The sequence below is a fragment of the Loa loa genome (assembly GCF_000183805.2).
Source record: "Loa loa unplaced genomic scaffold supercont3.68, whole genome shotgun sequence".
Lineage (NCBI taxonomy): Eukaryota > Metazoa > Nematoda > Chromadorea > Rhabditida > Onchocercidae > Loa > Loa loa.
Window position 1 is genome coordinate 229021 of NW_018108248.1, and position 18705 is coordinate 247725.

At 33.8% G+C, this 18705-nt stretch overlaps 4 protein-coding genes across 4 annotated transcripts in view; 1 reads left to right on the forward strand and 3 right to left on the reverse strand.

Annotated features, from left to right (window-relative positions):
• The window catches only part of LOAG_17388 (Gad1-A protein), a gene marked incomplete at both ends in the record, with an annotated part of 6376 nt that extends 1611 nt beyond the window's left edge, over positions 1 to 4765 (reverse strand). Inside the window, 9 exons of the mRNA XM_020450050.1 lie at positions 1102 to 1251; positions 1463 to 1606; positions 1898 to 2013; positions 2146 to 2281; positions 2443 to 2558; positions 3393 to 3499; positions 3824 to 3951; positions 4121 to 4320; positions 4711 to 4765. Of these exons, the coding sequence (XP_020306340.1) occupies positions 1102 to 1251; positions 1463 to 1606; positions 1898 to 2013; positions 2146 to 2281; positions 2443 to 2558; positions 3393 to 3499; positions 3824 to 3951; positions 4121 to 4320; positions 4711 to 4765 (1152 nt within the window). The remainder of the gene's footprint in view (positions 1 to 1101; positions 1252 to 1462; positions 1607 to 1897; positions 2014 to 2145; positions 2282 to 2442; positions 2559 to 3392; positions 3500 to 3823; positions 3952 to 4120; positions 4321 to 4710) is intronic.
• A 1402-nt stretch (positions 4766 to 6167) lies between these two features.
• On the reverse strand, positions 6168 to 9617 carry LOAG_05994 (hypothetical protein). The gene is made up of 11 exons (XM_003141530.2): positions 9459 to 9617; positions 8691 to 8855; positions 8185 to 8386; positions 7861 to 7940; positions 7654 to 7723; positions 7461 to 7576; positions 7257 to 7380; positions 6972 to 7088; positions 6798 to 6859; positions 6576 to 6675; positions 6168 to 6358 (listed from the first exon to the last, which is right to left on the reverse strand). Exons 1-11 carry the CDS (start codon positions 9575 to 9577, stop codon positions 6224 to 6226), a joined length of 1290 nt encoding a protein of 429 aa, XP_003141578.2. The 5' UTR covers positions 9578 to 9617; the 3' UTR covers positions 6168 to 6223.
• A 1121-nt stretch (positions 9618 to 10738) lies between these two features.
• Positions 10739 to 13984, reverse strand: LOAG_05995 (hypothetical protein; the record flags this gene model as incomplete). Its single annotated transcript, XM_003141531.1, has 9 exons — positions 10739 to 10861; positions 11223 to 11384; positions 11573 to 11641; positions 12019 to 12152; positions 12634 to 12859; positions 12990 to 13151; positions 13243 to 13342; positions 13499 to 13647; positions 13835 to 13984. 9 exons carry the CDS (start codon positions 13982 to 13984, stop codon positions 10739 to 10741), a joined length of 1275 nt encoding a protein of 424 aa, XP_003141579.1.
• A 937-nt stretch (positions 13985 to 14921) lies between these two features.
• The window catches only part of LOAG_17389 (hypothetical protein), a 5705-nt gene continuing 1921 nt past the window's right edge, over positions 14922 to 18705 (forward strand). Inside the window, exons 1-7 of the mRNA XM_020450051.1 lie at positions 14922 to 15095; positions 15249 to 15430; positions 15734 to 15885; positions 16012 to 16157; positions 16456 to 16675; positions 17016 to 17089; positions 17876 to 17998. Coding sequence (XP_020306341.1) covers positions 14937 to 15095; positions 15249 to 15430; positions 15734 to 15885; positions 16012 to 16157; positions 16456 to 16675; positions 17016 to 17089; positions 17876 to 17998 — 1056 coding nt within the window. The 5' untranslated portion in view covers positions 14922 to 14936. The remainder of the gene's footprint in view (positions 15096 to 15248; positions 15431 to 15733; positions 15886 to 16011; positions 16158 to 16455; positions 16676 to 17015; positions 17090 to 17875; positions 17999 to 18705) is intronic.

The following is an 18705-nucleotide window of genomic DNA, read 5'->3' on the forward strand; positions in this document are numbered from 1 at the left end:
CAATAACCAATTCATAACCCTCCGTTTCACGAATTCGAGCTGTAAAGTATGCTGCTAAATCCATCAGACGATTGATTTGTCGACGATATCCTGTCATACCCTTAATTCAAAATATCTTTTAGTTTAGTTTATCATTCCTTCCTTTATATGATCCGCAATACTTTTGCATGTTAAATGTTGACATTTATGAAATTCATTCATATTAATTGTTACGTTTTAACATACATATAAGTTTTTCGATCTCAATTATTCATGATTTGCAACAATTCAGGCTTTTTATATCTATTTTGGTAAAAGTAACTTAAAGACGAAGGAATTGTTAACATTAGGATGCTTAATTTTACTTCAAGACTGATATAACGTATCATGAAAGACTGATATAACGTATCATAAAAGACTGATATAACTTATCATGAAAGACTGATATAGCATATCATGAAAGATTGATATAGCATATCATCTAATGTAACGTTACAGTTCAATACGTTGTACAATACATTTAGTGTGATATCTCAAATTGAGTATATATCAAAGTAATATTCCAATCCACAAATGAAATTAGCTTAGCAAATGCCATGTTTCTCTTGTTATTATTTTTACTTTTGTTAAAAACTTTCCTTTTTATAAGCAAACACTTTTTTCTAAGATTGAAATTTTTAATTTAATTAATTACGCCTTTTTTTTTGTTAAATAATGGCTCAAAATTTGTGAGTATTTCATAGTTGAAAGATAAATAGATTGGCTGATAAAATGTGATTCACTGCTTTATTAATATCTTTCTCTTAAAGAGAGAGGGAGAGGGAAAGAGAGAAAGAAAGTTAAAAAAAGTTAGCATTATAATTTTACCATAAGAAGCAGAGACTCTCTGCAATGAATTATTTGAAATTTTATGAAATTCCCTCCTAAAGTTCATATTACACTAAACGAATAGTGATATGAATTAATCACACTTGTTTATATTAGAAAACAAAAATTTTAAATTTTAAAAAACTGAGAGAAATATGATAACATATTAAGGTAAAGATCATTTTACATCTCATAGATCAACTTTTTAAGCATAACTTTAATATGCAATGCTTACTGAAAAATACGTGGATTTACCTTTGACCTCCACATTAACCAAAGTTTGAAGATATCGTTATGTCGACCACATTGCATCGCTTTATCACCAGTGTCAAAACTAACATCATAGGGCTTATCCTGTTGGAATAAATAATCAGCTGACATCTGATTAGTTTGGAATAAAAGACCCTAAAATTATTTGAGTTAATTTGAAGTGACTTATACCTGAATGAATCTTTCAAAATAGTATGTCATTAAATGACACTTAATCTTTGATGCCTGATGAATAAATGACCAAATGAATGAAAATATTTTTTTCATCACAGGTTCTTCTACTGCTAAAACTAAAACTGTTAAATATGCATTACAAATTACAAATATAAATTTCCGAAATGCTTACTTCTTGCTTTATAAAACAGGCACTACATTGTAATAATGCTCCCATTAATTTATGCGGATTCCAAGTGACCGAATTAGCTCTTTCTATACCATAAAGTTTATGACGATATTCCGGTGACAGCAAAAGGCCACCACCCCATGCTGCCTTTAAATTTTTCTTTTTTTTCTCTAATTGAAAGAATCAAATCCAATTAGTATCAAAACTTTTTAAAATTATCAAAAAAAAATCTCATTTTTACTTTTCAGATAAAAGGTGACAAGACATGTATCATTTTATCTCTAATTAGACTTGGTGGACAATACAAAGATGATGTCCACTTCCATTAGAAAAAAATATTTGTGATAGAATTAAAGCCAAAAATATGATATATATAATAAAATTGGAGTAATTTTAAATGAACTAATTAAGAATTAAAACAAAAAAAAAAAATCGAACATCAACGTGAAGCCACAATTTATGACGATCACATATATCTGCTATTTGTGATATTGGATCCCATGCACCGTATACTGTAGTGCCAGCTGTTGCACAGACAAAAAATGGCTCCATACCTAGTAAATTTGATCCCAATTTTTTTCTTTTTTTAATGATTCAAATTAATCAATAAAAGATGCTAATCAATATCATGACATATTAGCTATATAGTTTTATGATATTAACTTTATATTAGCTATATAGCTTACCATCTTTTTTACATTGTATTATACGTTCTTCCAATGCTTCAGGTATCATTCGTCCAGATGGATCAGTCGGAATATTGAAACAATTATCAGTACCAATACCCATTACAGTTGCTGCTCCTTTGATTGAATAATGACTCTATAAAAATCAATAAATAATAAATAAAATATTTTTTTCATAATAATTAATTTCCTCATATCATATATGAATTATTATTTTAGTTGCTAATCAAAATATCAATTATTGATTAAATATTGCTCTTATCATATTTTGAATTGCCAAAATGATATGTAATTTACATCCTCGGAGGTGAAAATGCAAAGAGTTGGTAGATCACCCTGTCCAAGTGGTTTACATCTCGGGAAGCGTGCATGTCGTGCAGCATTCATTGCATACATATTCGAGATAGCACCACCTGTAATTCATACATTCTGCATCTTTTCTGATCATTTTAACAATATACTCTTTCATGGTTACTGTATTATTCAAATAGATGATAACAGTAAGAAGAACTGATAGTCACATGAATACTTATCAACAATCTGTTGATACAGTATGCACAAGATTAATCAGGATTAATTAGAAGGTGAAAAGATTTCAGGAATACTGTTTTAAAATAATTTAACCTCTTACCATATCATTTTGATCTTTGATTTCTTACATAGATTAAGTTTTTTTTTTGTTTTTTATTCTAGCTTGAAAAAGGAAATTTCATCTACCTTTCAAACAATTTTGGTTGATTATAATAGTTGGGAGACTGTAATGAATTATCATTAATTATTACAGATGAATAAAACCAATCAAGAAGTAATGGAAAATTAATCATCACAATGAGTCATCATCGTTCAACTATACGACAATATGATTGTCATCTAATTCCACTCAATGAAGTTGAAATGTTTTTAAAACTTCTTATTTCACGTTTCAAAAAATTTCGTCACTGCTTTTCATTTCATAAAAGTTTGTCCCATAAGTAGACAGATAAGTAGTGGAATGAGTATTAGACAGGAAAAATATGTCATTATTCATCTTATGGTATTTGTTTTTTTTAATTTTAATGGAGGAATTCTTAGACAAACATTTATGAGCCAATAAACTCATATAGCCATATAGGCTTCTTTCTGTTTACATTGTTTGAATATTTTAATTTTGGTTTTGTTTATGTATGAAAAATTGCATTAAAATTTTAGTTCAATTAACAGAACAAAGAGAGCATTATTGAAATTTCTCGAAATTAACTATGATATACCGGGAGCAAAAATAGCATCACTATCCTGCCAACCGATCAATTCAGCCATTTTCTTCGTCACTTCTTTTTCCATTAAGATAAAAACTGGTGCAATTTCGTAAGTAAACCTGTGAAAAATTTTATGCTACAATATTTGTATGTTAAAGTAAACTGACTAAAGTTAAAATAAAGTAAGCTTTAAAATCAATAATTACTATTGATTTATAACAAAATTAAATTAATAACAAAAAAAAGAAACTGTTAAAGTAATATGAGTTTATTTAACAAAATGAATAAATTATTGATCTTCTCACTTTCTAATTGTTAATTAACTCATACTAATTACCAATTCCTCCATTTACTTCTCGAATAGAAGAATAAATTGTTGGTATTTAATGTCGTAAGATGTAATATTCATATTATATATTCTACGAGATATGCAAAAATCGTACATATTAGTATTAGCAGTAGCTGTAAGCCATTCACCAGCCATTGATATCAGGTCAAGTCCGCATGATATTTGATTGAAAAAGCGCGGATGTCCGGTACGAACACCCAAACGCAATACTTTTTGACAATCCTAACAAATTCTTTATAAAAATTCTACATTTGATTATCGTAGTTTGCATTGGAGTAAAATGTAAATTCAAAGAGAACAAATCTAATTTACTAATTACTTAATATTCTTCAAGTTTTTGCTTTATGAAAAAAAAATTCTCATTATATCTGCTAGGAAATCGATTATTTACCTGAAGTAACTCTTCTAAAGTACATGGATTATCCGGAATACTTAGATCGATTAATTTTTGCATTTCGGCTGGATGATGAAAATCCAATATTTTACTTTCTCGTCGATTTTCCTCATTGATATATTCTAGGAGAATTTTGACAATTTCTTCCAAAAATCTCTTCGTACCTTCCCAATTTTGTTGATTTTGCGGCAATAGCTCTATGAAAAATATTGGATTCGAATTTTTAAAGTAATAAAATCCAAAGAAAAATTTGAGAATTTTAGGATAAGTGTTTCTTTGTTTTAAGCTATCCGATTACTTCAATAATACGATCATTCCTGGTAAAAATAACACTTCAGAAATTTCAAAAATTATTTTTATTCCTTTACTTCTTCAACAAGATCTATTGTAAAGTAAGTGGTAAAATTCAAGTAACTTGTTTATATCAAAATCAAAACTATAAATTCATTTCGAGGAAATATACTTCAAAATACCGATAATATAAAGTAATATAAGGGAAAAATGATATTCTATCATTGCTGGAATAACTATATGATTCGTCCAGATTGTCTGATATTACACTAATTCAGTAGAAAATGATGAAATACCTGCAGCATAGGTTTTGGCTAAGTTAATAGAGGAAGATGTGGTATTGGACTGCATGATAGGAAAGAATCGGGCACCCAATAAGTCTTATGGGAAGGATGAAACTGAACTCAAATGCTTTTTGAAGCCCAATGAAGCGTAAGATGAAGATGACAAATTTAAGGCAATGCAAAACTACCAATATTAGTTTGAAGTGATGGAAATGACGTGAGGAAGAAATCACAATATTTTTCCTCATCCACATTTCATGAGTGCTATTCCTAGCATTTAGCTTACGGTAGTCCAAGAATTTCTCTTCATCTGATGTTTTCATGCCTAATTTAACCAGTGCATTGTGATAAATTTAGAAGTGGAGAGCACTTCAAAAATATTTCATTTTCATAAAACTTCTCGTTCTTTCTTTTACGCATTCTTTGATGCTTTTATCTATCAAGCCAAATATTTTGTTTGCCGAAAAAAACAAAAATATTCGACTGATGGCTATAACCAGCAGCGACTTAAGGATTCATTGCCCATTTGAAATCAACCGATTCACTTACTCCAGTAAGAGAGACGAAAACAAAGACTTGAAAACCTTCCGTGCATCAAATATAAAAAATACTCGACCTTTAGTTTTTGTAAATGGCTTTAAGGAAATGAAAACATCCACTTATTCCGAATTATCCGAAACCATTAATTTTTGTCGTCAAAAAAAAGTTGAGAACGATGTTCTGATTAATGTCAAGTTCCCACACGTATCAAATAACTTGTTGTTCCCAACGCTTGAAGAAAATATTATTTCCATCCCACAACATATCACGGGTCGAAGATCTACCAAAGCCAACATATTTTTATAAATCTCTTTCTAATAACAAATAAAATTCATCAGCATGAAAAAGATCAGGAATCTGAAATAAACGTGGAATCATATGGTAGTGGCATTCATATACCTATAAGAAAAAAAAAGTATCGATACATTACACTCCGATATACTATAAAGCAAAATACTACTGGATATCAACTAAACAGGTAATCCTATAAGCGTTTATAATTCTGACAACAGCAGTCAATTCTAACGTAAATCTCTTTTGACTTGAACCAACTCAAAATATGTTTTCAATAAAATTAAATCATAGATTAAACAGGAACAAAAACAAAAGAGAACAACCTGGATCCCCTGAGAAAAAGAGAAAGCTGGAAAGCCAAAGAATGTTAATTCCTATTGTTAATTCCGAAATAAAAATCATAAGTTGAGTGAAATACATGTAATTTAACATATTCCTATGTTATATTGATTTAATGTACTCCTACCTTTTAACACATAAACTCGCATCTTCTTCATCCATCTTCTCCCATGTTTACTAACTGTTTTTACTTCCGAAAGGAAAGGAAAACACTAACAATTAATACAGAGAACAAAAAATAGCTATTTTAAATGAAAATATAAGTTATGTCAATATATTAATGTAATAAATCCATAGCATAAGTGAAGATTTGCTAATAAAAGAATTATATGATAAAATCTCCTATAAACCATCATAGTGTCTTCTTTTTTGCGTTACAAAGTCTCTTATGCCAATTCTGTGCCAACGAATTGATTATAGAAAGTAAAAACCAAACTATCATAGATGTAACGATGAATGAAGCACCCTTCTGAAGCATAGTGCTGTCCTGAAATATGATTAAATAGGCAAAACTTTTGTATATGTTGATTCCGCTTCCATAGTATTGCTTACATCGTTTGAAAACATAAACTACCACGCCATTTACTTTCGTATCTGATCAACTCCGGATCATCTCTACAACTTTTTTGACGAAAAAAACCTGGACTATTAAAAAACTATTTGCTTTTTTCTGCATGTTCAGTAAACAAATAGGCAAGTACTACCTCAACATGTAGGATACCACCTTTATGGAGCTTGATTTTCTGAAACGCTAGATACTCCATTAATTTCTGGTGAAGACGTACGCCAAATATCGGAACCGCTCTGAAAACTGTTTCCTATGTTTAAAAAAAAAAAAGAAAAACTGAATTCTTAGACCACAGATGTGGGATCAGCTAAAATATGCAAAACTATTTCAAATAATAACAAATAACTAGAAGACTAACTTTAAATGAACTATAAGATGCTCCACTGTGTTTTCACTGAAAGCCAATACCACAAAAAACATCTAAAAGCAACGAATTCAGAAAAAATGGCCGTGAAGTCAAAATGAACATCACACAGATGATATCAGCTATTATTAGCAAATGATCGAATATAAGAAACAAAAAAGAAGACACCTGAAGATGCATTTTGAAGACAGCTTTTCCAATAAGAGTTGCCAAAAAGAACTTCCAGAAGGGAACTAGGAAATGCCCACACGTTATGCCAGCTAAATCGAAGAACGGATTTGGAATCTAAAAAAAGGCTCTGAAAATTGGCGGATACGCAGGATACATGATGAATAACACATAAACCTAAATTCAAACCCCTATCTTTATTCAGAGAGAATCGACATTAAGAAGCCACTCTAAATTTCTAATGAAACTCAACCACTGTGACAATAAAACTGAGATAACGCTTACTGAAGCGAAAGAAAGAATGCCAAAGAATCCAAGTTTAGTGACTGCTTTCTCCATTACTCCTTTGAATTTTTCGGTAAAAGTGGGTGCTTTGGGTTCATTTTGATTAATGTAAGCTAGGAATTCCCTGAAAAAAAGTTCAAAATTCACTTGACGATCAACAAGAAAACACAAAAACACTCTAATCAATCGAAAAGCAATATATACCTGTACTCTTCATCATCTGGCTCCTCACCGGAGATTCGCGCTGCCTTTGCCATAAAGTAAGGCGGTAATTCACCCAGTGCTGTGCCAGCTCCCCACATAAGTGCTTCAACACGTACCTGGAATAAATTATGGCACCACTGATAATTTCATTGAAAATTCATTCATAGCGAAAACTGTATTCTGATCGACCTACTTTTGACATTATCGACCACATTGTCACTATTGCCGTCTCCACGATGCCTTCCACATTCGGACATAGAATTCTGGAAAAAAGTTTGGACTGAAATATAAGAAAACTGGAACTTCTAGCCACCTTTTTGTTTCGGTCATTTTATGAAATTACAATACAAAAGCTGCACTTTCCACATTTCTGTTTTGACAAATCACTAAATGCTAGAACCTTTCCGGATATGGTGGCTCAGGGAAATCCAGTGAATTACATTCGTAAGCCGCCATTGTAACTGAAGCTATATGTGGACCCTGTAAGTTCATGAATTTTCAAAAACACCATAAACCAACAAAATGAAAACTAAAACATTGAGACTTGAGTTCCGGTTTTTTTTTCGTGATGAATCTTTTATTAAATGCTACCATCACTGGTAGCTTAGATATTTCTCCAGTGTTTTTAGGATTGCTTTATAACTAAACTAAAAATAGACAATGATTTCAGCATTTCCTTTTAAAGTTTCGCATCATAGTTAATAAATGAAGACGAAGAGCTCACGAGATATAATATAAATGTATGTAGACCAGTTCCAAGTCCAACAGATGACAGTATGCCCAAACCTATCCAATACAGACATCGTAATAACTTCACTTTCCAACTCTGGATGTATTTTTGATGAGCACCGGGAATGTGACAAATATATGTCCCAACGGCACACAATAATAAAACAAACAATATGCGAGCTTTGTGCAACCATAAACTGGAATTAACATTCAAATAAATCGGAAATAGTTTTAAATTTAATTTAAAAAGTTAAAGAACAGAGCAAAGTATCGCCCGAAATACTAAAGCACAGAAGATTAAAACATTGGTTCATCTTAACTGCAATTTTGCAAACACTTCATAAGAAGGATATAAAGAAGTTTAATGTTTAATGACTTACGCGAGCTTTCAACACCAATTCACTAACACTTAAAATATTTTTTGGCACATTTCATTTCCTTTCAACTAAGAAAAACAATGAAAGATCATGCTATTGTTGAAATTTCGGTAGAAGAACATACTAAGTGATGAACTCGACCAATAACTGTAATATTTCACGAAGAGCATAGTGAACTGTTTGAAAAGGCCTCTTCCAGAGAACAATTTTCTGTCGTTCTAATCTGTTTAGTGTTCCAACAGATGGACTTGTAATTAAACCTCTACCGCTCGGTTCCATGTAATAGTCACTAAAGAAATCGACAAAATCACTATTTCCAAATTATGGAGAGAAATAAAAACAATGATTGTAAGACAGCATTTGACGTTCTTCACATTCAGTTCTTCACATTCAGTATTTCTCAAACTTCATGAGTTACAAATCGCTCCTTATGACAGGAAGAAATCCAATAAAATATTATAGCCGACCGTAGGTTCTACTTATGTTTTACGGCTTCTACAGATATCAGCTTCGCTTGATAATCAAACTCACTGTGAATACGGAAAAAATTTTTGTGGTGCGTGGTATTAATGAAGAATTACTATGGATGAAATCAGCACCCTAAGATGCAATATAACTTGTAATCATATGACGATATTTTTGTCAGGCCTCTTGCAACCCTTCAGAATCATAGCATTAAAAAAAAAATATAAACTCATAATTCTGACGACCAAAAATTGAGACAAAATGAATTGCATTTTAAATTCTTGCTTGATTTGATAAAGAATTATGCAAATTGCGTTCATTTCACCATTAATTTAAAACAAAAATTTCCCAAGTAAATAATGTCAGAGAATGTCTTTCTGTCTTCCACTATCAACGAAGAAAAGCTACGAATAAAAAAATTAATCACCTAGGTCCCTTTGAAGATTCATCAAACGTAACTTGTCTGACGAGTGGCGGAGTGCTCACAGATGGTACTGATGAAACTTCCTCCGTGTTTTGCGCATGATTTCGCTTTTTTTTGCCCATATTACTGCGCAATATTTGTACACAGTTTTCTAATCTAAAAGAAAGAAAAAACTTGATGATAAGGAACTAGGGGAAGCTGAGAACGCGAATATTACGAAATCCGGGAAATCTCGAAACGAAATCAGTGATATACCAGGGTATTGTAAAAGGCGTATAATCTCACATTATTCTTTTCTTTCGGAAAAACAGTTGTAGTAATGAACGACTGCAAGCATCAACTGTATACGTCTTATACTTATCAACACAATCTGTACACTTTTTTATCAATTACTCTTGTTGACAATACATCTGATGCCTTGTTCATAATAGTAATTGGAAGATAAGCATATAAATATTCTGTAATAAATGAAAGCACCTCATTAACAATCATCACACATGAATATGAGTACCTTCAACAATTTTATGCCTCTCATTGAATTCTCTATCTCACTGTCTACATCACTTATCACCTTGAACAGTGTGTCTTCAGTGTATGAAGAACCCAATAACGGAATAATACACATGTATTATACCTGCCTAATGAACACAATTGTACACATTTTATGCTTATGAACACAATTTGTACATTTTTTATTCCTTTACAGAAATAATTACATTTTATAACAGTGATGACGTTGGACGTTCGAAGTATAAGGAAGAAAAAAGAAAAAGGACAGGACATAAGGTGATGGACCGATTGCCCGTCCTACTGATCCTCCGTGTACCAATATGTCACCTCCCACTCAACTCTTCCAAAATCGAAAATCGCTTTGATATGCTATGGCCCATTGACTCTGAACACTATGAAAATGTGCAATCCTCTAGAAAAACGAAGTCTAGTCGCTCTCAATGGTGATTAACATCCTCTTTAATCTCCATCAAGATCATATAATTAGGTGTCCTCCTCTCTGCAATACAGTAATTAATGACTTGCATAATAAAATAGGGCATGAATGTAATGTACAACACATATTCCATAACGTAATGCTGATGTTAAATAAATTATGAAACAATCACTGAATTATTACGATACTGGAAGAAGCGGACGAATAGCTGATAGGATGACTATATGCTCCGCAGAACTCGCAACATAATATGTAAAAATATTTGTGAATTGCAATGATACAAACAATCAGAACAATAGCAACAAAACAACAAAAAAAAATTGAGAACATCAGTAATTCAATTCCGAATATCGCACGCCTCCATAGACCCCGCCCAACTATCCTTACACAACAGCTGTTTTAGTTTCGGCAACCACGTACTTTTCGCATCATCATTTTGTTTTTCTAGCTCATCACACACCTGCAAAAAGATTCCCCTCATGTTGCATGAAACCTGAATTACTCGTTTGAGAATTGTCACTTTTTAGATTCTTGCTCTGAATACCGTAAAAGGATACTACGATACTAGATGAAATCTAAATTCTCAAGTCATAAATTCCTCAAATTACGAAGCTAAGTAAACATGAAGAATCGTGAAGAAATAAACGATATCGCTTTTGCAAAATTCTCAGTCATATAAATGATATAGAAATTTAAAACAACCGATTAAAAAAAGTTGTTTCTAAGTGTAAAAAAATATTTTGCTAAGACTCTTAGATTTCACATGTGAACATATGCATCATTCATGTGATCTTCATTCTCTTTGTAGAAACGAAACAGACTTTATTTCCCAGCATTTGGCATGTTTTGTACACCATAGTTTTACGCCAATTAGCGTCCATGGAGTCATGATTTGAATTACAATAAAGGTCTTTAACATGCGTGACAAGCATAACAAATAACTGACAGAGAAATACGCGTTCCCATCTAGTTATCATTGTGTTCTGCAAAAAAAGACCAAATAAACATGTTTTTATCTTTAATGAATTATCCCGCAAGCACTTGGCGCATAAAAGTAAGCTTTTCATCCTGACCTACAATCTCTTCAAGACAAAGCTTAAACTACAATGCATCCATTAAAAAAGGAAGGACTTGAAAATGAAACAGAAAGAGCAAAACGTGAATACAGTACCTGCAAAGTCAAAACAATCCAGGAATGCAGATTCTGCCGAACATACAGATCATTAGCTAATGATCGATGCTGCAAAATAGCTCGAAGTGACAACAAAATGTATTTTTTGTTTCCTGATCAGCAATAACACTACCAAAGAGTGATAATAATAGCTTGATCCCATATCTAAAAATCAACTAATGCAAAAACAATATATATTAAACAGCTTGAAAAACTAGAAACACTCCTCAGGATTGTCAAAGCTGCTAATGCATAAACTGATTCAAAGCTATCTTCCTGAACTAAAGAAGTTTGAGCTTTGAAACTCCTGAATCAAATGAAAAATTAGTTAAAACAAATCTTTTCTGCAAGATGTTGTAATCGTTCGGTTCTATGAGTGAATCCAATATGAGACGTAAACACCAATGGCGCTCTTTGTTGTAATGTTGTGTACTTGAACTTAATACCAATTTGTAAATTTCCGGAACATTTTGGATATCAATATTTGGTTTAAGCAGCAGGAACGATAGCACTGGCTGATAGACAGGATCTTCAGGATGTAAAATCAATTTGGTCACTCTCGCGAAAAAATGTGCAACAACTGCAATAAATCATAGTACTTAAAAATAGTTACATTACTTCTTCTGCTTATAATCAGGCATTACGCAAGAAAAATTGTAGTAATGGTAAGGAAAAATCCGCATACGGATAGAAGTGTACTTCATTCATTTTGTACAAGCATAAAAATCTGGATGGATATACACTGTCGGGAAAATGAGGCAGTATCTATTATGAAGATTCTAGAAACATCGAAACAAACGCAGCTAACAAAACTCGTTGCTGCAAACGCAAGTGAAAGAGCATTTACATCAATAAACTCTACATGGTTGTAATCGATTATATGGTAGCATTTCACTGAATTGAAATAAATTTAAAACTAAAATTGTCTAACTCAATTGCAGTCAAAAACGAAATTTGTAACAAATTAAACAGGTGAAAGATACTCAATCCTGAACCAATCCAAAAGTACTAGGTCAAATTTGTTAAATCATTTGCAGTTCCAAGTGTTAAAAGCCGCCAACCGTGTGGTAATCGTTGAATTGGATTTTCGATACTGTTTTTGAATATTTGCAACAGATAGATATAAAGGCACTTTTCCGGGAATGAATCTGCATCCAACTCTGTTAAGTGAAGCAGAAAACGTCTAAGAATGAAGTATGCGATACAGCGCTCACTCCGGCTAACAAAACTCGTTGCTGCAAACGCAAGTGAAAGAGCATTTACATCAATAAATTTTCGACTGTTCATCTGAAAACAATGAGAATCACTGCTCTTTACGTCCTTGGAGATATCACTTCGCACATTCAACTTTCATTTCGCTACAACACTCATTCTGCACAAAAAGTATGAGGTGCAGGGAATAACAAACAATATTCACCTTTGCGCCGTCGTCATCTATCAAGGTTGCCAGCAAACGAAGTATAAAACGGGCATCATAAAACTGATTTGAAGAATCCTTCTCAGGTATTTTAATGCTGGTGGTTTGTTCGGACTTCAGCAATGTATTCCACATTAGTTTGGGATTTAAATAATCTAGAACCTGAAATTTGAAGAGATAAACTTAAACTATAAATTTTATAGAATCTTGATTCCTAAAGAATCTATGCAATGCTAATTAATACAAAGAATACCTGGTCTGCCGTGAGTTTTGTGTGCAGAATTTGTCCCAACTGGCGTAATTTCTCATAATTGTCTTTTGCTCGGTTTCCCCATACCATCGGAAAAAAAGGTCTAAAATGGTTGATACTGAAAAAGTAACACATTTGTTCTTACGTATTCTTTTTCCTGTGTGTTCACTCCTATTGGATTTCAAGCATATTTTCCACTGAATCCAATTAAACAGAGCTAAAACGATGAACAGAATGAGATATCAAAAATCAAACATACCGCAAGCTTATTTGATACAACTTTTCGAGCAAAAAAAGGATATCAAAAATCGCTTTGTCCTTCTCTGATTCCATCGCCTCATATTGACAAAGCAAACGAGTAATGACCCTTTGCTCAATTTTCAATTTTACTGATTGAACTTCTAGTTCCTACAAAAAACTCCGAGTTACCGATTAAAATAAGAGTAGTGAACTATCTCTTTCAGATAGAAAAGGAAATGGAAAGATGAGGGTCGGCCTAAGAGTGAGGATCTGCGATTGGATTCTCAGTTAAATTAATTAGTCCTCGGGATTTAGTAGTGTAAGAAGTCAATGGAACGAGGAAGATACGACTAACGTTATCTTTCGAGTGTTGTAGGTGATTTCGAAACCTTAGAAGGATGGCTACATCTAAATCACAATCCTCCAAGAGTATTTTATTGATAACCGTTTCTATATCATTATCACTCTTGCTTTCTTTTATCTTCTTCCGTTTAGGAGATGTCATAATTACCTGAAAACTTTCGTGTTTTTCAGTTAGTCGTTATTTGAAATTCACCACGATCATATTCTTCTAAATTTTCCACATACATATTTTCCGAATTCCTTCAATGCATGGACATTTTCGTGATTAAATCGATGGTGAAGAGAAATCCAATCATACCGCTTAAATATATCCAGCCGAGAAAGGTTATCACAAGGTAACAGACTGAGGCGATCTAGGTGTATTAATATGGATGGTAGAAAAGCGGTGAGTAGTAGATAATGTACTAACTAGCTATGTAACCATTCCTGAACCACATCCCGCAGTTGGCAGGCTCAATACCACATCATTTTAAGGAGATCTAAAATTTTCCCAATTATATCTCTAACAAAAGGATTTTATGTTGTAAGAGACGTCGTGTTTCTGTCACGAACGCTTGCAGTCGATTGTTTGGGTAGTTTGCTATCGATTGGTTTCGGAAGAGGTTGTTTGGTTTGCGCGAGTTGGGGTGTTTGGCTTGATTCGTACAGGTTTTTAAGTGAGAGAAGAGGGCGGGTGACTTCTCCGTGACTTGGCTAGAGGTCTGAATATATGAGGTGTATGATAAGTATGGAACCGGGTCTCGGTGAGATCGGTCCTTTCCTTCGAATGACCGATCTTCGCTTTGTACGTATGAGTATAGGTTGGAATCGTATAAAAATTAAAGTAAGGTCTTTTTATCCTAAAAAAAATGGTTGTGCTGTCTTAACATCCTATTATGCTTTCTTTTCCTGCTCATTGTTTCATATTCTGCCTCTCTGTATGAATATCAGTTAACGGTTTTTATATTTTTACTCTGTTAAATATGATGAAGAAAGAAAATAGTTCTCTTTTGTGCTAATGCGTTCCAGTGTATCCCTCGTTAAACTGTGTTTTGAAAGTGCTTGCAGTTCGCAGTGGTTTAATCTTTTCTTTCTCCCGTAGGAAATTGAATAAGATGACCGAACTTGACCAACATCCACAACAGCCTGAGCAGCTTCAAGAAATGGAAACAAATTTGGAAGATGTTGCTAAGGCCTATCTGGAAGTGCGGCAACGTAAGGAGGGACCACTGGCGGCACCACTAGATGCCAAAATTGCTGCTATGCTACCAAAAGTGGGACCATGCTTGTTTCTGTCGATTTTTCGTTTTTTTTTTTATTTAGAAAGATGAAGTGGCGAATGACAGTTTCAGTAGAATTTTGGTGTTCATTGTTTTTTAGAAAGTATAGTCCTCCGTTTTTTACTAAATTTGTGATATTCGTTTTAGGATATGACATTAAACAGTGATGAAAAAGATAAGGATAAAGGGAAAGAAAAGGATAAAGATGGAGATAAAAAGGATCGTCGTAGCCGTGATCGAAGCCGTGACAAAAGTAAAAGTAGAGACCGCGAAAGACGACGCCGAACCAAAAGCCGAAGCAAAGACCGTGATCGACGGAAATCGCGATCGTAAGGTTTCAGATCTATTTTTGAAACTAATATCTAGATGTGGAATCTGAAATCTGCTGGAAGATAGTGGAAGCAGGGTATCAAAATTTCTTTGCACATGAAAAAAGGTATTTTGTGTTGAAGATTGATTTATTCAAGAAATTAGGAAAAATATTGCTTGGGCCAATCGGAAATTGGATAAACGAATAGGAGGAAGTAAATCGAAGGTCGGGTTGAAAGAATTTCATGTTTAAATTTGCCAGGACAACTGTTTTTCCAAACTGGCGTTTTAATTTTCCATAACATATAATTAATCATCTATAGACGGGAGCGACGACATCATCATCGTGATCGGAGCCGAAGTCGCAGTCGCAAGGAGCGTACACCTGAGAAACCGAAGAAGAAGTATAAGTTCTGGGATGTACCACCAGTTGGTTATGAACATTTGACGCCAAAGGAATACAAGGAGCTACAAGGTTCATTTTCGTTATATGCCAGTAATGTGGTTTGATGACCCTTATACTTACAACTCATGTTTCACATCATTTCACATTTACGGATGGCACTAACCTTTTGTACTTTTTATCTGTTTCATGTTTTAGCTGCGGGTCAGATACCACGGAATAATGTTCAGTCGGCAGTACCCGTTGTTGGACCATCGGTGACTTGCCAGTCACGACGTCTTTATGTTGGTAATATACCGTTTGGTTGTAGTGAAGACGCGATGTTGGACTTTTTCAATCAGCAGGTTATTTCCAAACTATTTTTGAAGTCTTCAGATATCCACATAAGTCGTTGTGACTATTACAATTTACCACTTGCGTTAACATTGGCATCAATTGCCTTCTAATGAGGAACTGAACGTTCAATCATAATTCCATCGTACATATTAATATTCCATGATTTATCTGGCAAGATGTTGAAGTTTCTAAAATAAGACTAGACTAATCAATAAATGAGCCAATCTCTGATAGAGACAATTGATATAAAACAAATTGTATCATAATGCTCAGTTTGTTCGTCTTCATAGAAATTTATAATTTTAGATGCATCTCTGTGGTCTAGCTCAAGCACCGGGCAACCCAGTCTTAGCATGCCAGATGAATCTTGACAAGAATTTCGCTTTTATTGAATTTCGATCGATCGATGAGACAACAGCTGGTATGGCATTCGACGGAATCAACTTTATGGGACAGCAGCTCAAAATACGAAGACCACGGGATTATCAACCAATGAGTACCAGTTATGATTTGGGCAATATGATGGGTGCGTTTTATGTCATCTCGATTTTCCACATGTAGTGTAGTTCTGTGAGATTTTACTTGAATATCAGTTGAGTTGATGGATGAGATGATTTGGGAATTTCGAAGCTTCAACTTGTTTCTGGAGGCTTCACTTGTAACACGAGACTTCTGTGTAACTAGCCAAAGTTACATGACCTAGTCTGCCAGTTTTTTTTCGGAATATACAAAAAGTACGATGAATTATTAAGCACTAATTTAGGCTGTGCATTTGGTATCTATCTGTAGTAGGAGAAGTGTTCTATGTAGCTTTAAATTGGGTGTAAAAATTTCTCCTTGTGGAACCAAATTATAATAAATTTCAGTGTCCAATATCGTACCGGATAGTCCACATAAAATATTTATCGGAGGTCTGCCAAGTTATCTCAATGCTGAGCAGGTTTGTTGATATATTGCCATGTTGTTCCTTTGATGGTAAGATATGGGATGAGAGCTTATATTGGTGGTCAAAGTTTGATCTCAATGCTTTCTTGCCTTAAGTCGGCTGACTTCCTGAGAACTTTCCCCGAAACTTTTCCATGCTTTGATCTCATTGGTGGCGACAATCTGGCACATTCACGTGCCAAATTTTTAAAAATTTTTACGAGCTATAGTGCTAGACTAATTCGGCCACATTTTTTCAGTGGCCGTCAGTCACGAGATGCGCTCTGTTTGCACTGTTATTCGTGATCCAACTGAGTCGGATAATGGAGAAATTGTTACAACACATCATACAAGCCATTACCCCCGCATTTCCCATTTTTAGGTTTTCAGGGTCGAGGTCGAGAAAGCATGCATATAAAGGGTTGGCACACGCTGGAACCTCCTATAAACTCATCTTTTTGTAATCACTTTCTTAGGCTATCACTGGGGGGGTTTTTTGACATCGAATCGAATTTATAAAAAATTGGGAGCTACTCAGCAAGCAGCTGTGCTTGTTTTCCTGAATTTCAGATTTTTAGAGTAATGGTGAAATTGGTGATTAGCAACTGGTCCGAGTAAGCCGTTTTAACTATTTCATGCTTGAGTAAAAAAAATCCAAAATTGTACCCCACCAAAGCAGTAACAGACTTGCATCAGGACATTTTATGGGTTAGGAAAAATCACGCTACCAAGAATTTAGGTGTGCACATGGCAGTATGCCTTGCGAGGTCCGGAGCACATGATTTCAGTTAAAATTTTTCAGGTGAAAGAACTTCTATCTTCTTTCGGGCAGTTGAAGGCGTTTAATTTAGTGACTGAACAGTCTACCGGTGTTTCGAAAGGCTATGCATTTGCAGAGTATTTGGATCCTTCTTTAACAGATCAGGTCTGACTTTAAATGGTTCGGCATGATTTTCGACTCTTCAGTGCAGTTTTTTATTTAACTGTAAACCAGTACATGTCAGACAAATTTCATTTCAGTTTTCGAACTTTCTATGCCGAAACCGGCAAATTCTTTCTGCGTTCCTTAAGAAAATCTTATTTATATGCAAATTTTTTGACAAGAAGCGTGATGCTTCTGTGGAATAAAACGACAGAGAAAGCTTTCCATGGTTTAAAATATATACAAAGTTTTAGCTGTAATCTATAGTTGGAACTGATTGTGAAAAAGGGGATAATGCGTTAAAGCAAAATAAGGTTTTCTCGAGGAGCGAGTTCTAAAATGAGTGAAATAAAATGTTAAAATATTTTTTCAGGCGATCGCAGGTTTAAATGGTATGCAGCTTGGCGACAAAAATCTTGTTGTGCAGCTTTCTTGTGCTAACGCTAGAAACAATGTTGCACAGAATACGTTCCCACAGATCCAGGTGGCGGGCATAGACTTATCTCACGGTGCTGGACCACCAACTGAAGTGCTCTGTTTAATGAATATGGTCACCGAAGACGAATTGAAGGATGATGAAGAGTATGAAGGTATATGTAGTTTCTCGTTGTTTAAGATGGCTAATATCATTTGGTTTCCACAACAACTACGTGTTGATGCTTACTGTAAGGTGGTATTTGACTCTTTGTTTGTATTATGAGATTGTTAGT

What these genes read in the sequence shown, in the direction of transcription:
- LOAG_05994 (XM_003141530.2), bottom strand. Translation starts at nt 9,577, where the DNA reads ATGGGCAAAAAAAAGCGAAATCATGCGCAAAACACGGAGGAAGTTTCA. An exon ending in GCATTCTTTCTTTCGCTTCA is followed by an intron (nt 7,089 to 7,256) that starts GTAAGCGTTATC and finishes GCCTTTTTTTAG; the next exon opens with ATTCCAAATCCGTTCTTCGA. An exon ending in GTGGTATCCTACATGTTGAG is followed by an intron (nt 6,359 to 6,575) that starts GTAGTACTTGCC and finishes ATCATATTTCAG; the next exon opens with GACAGCACTATGCTTCAGAA.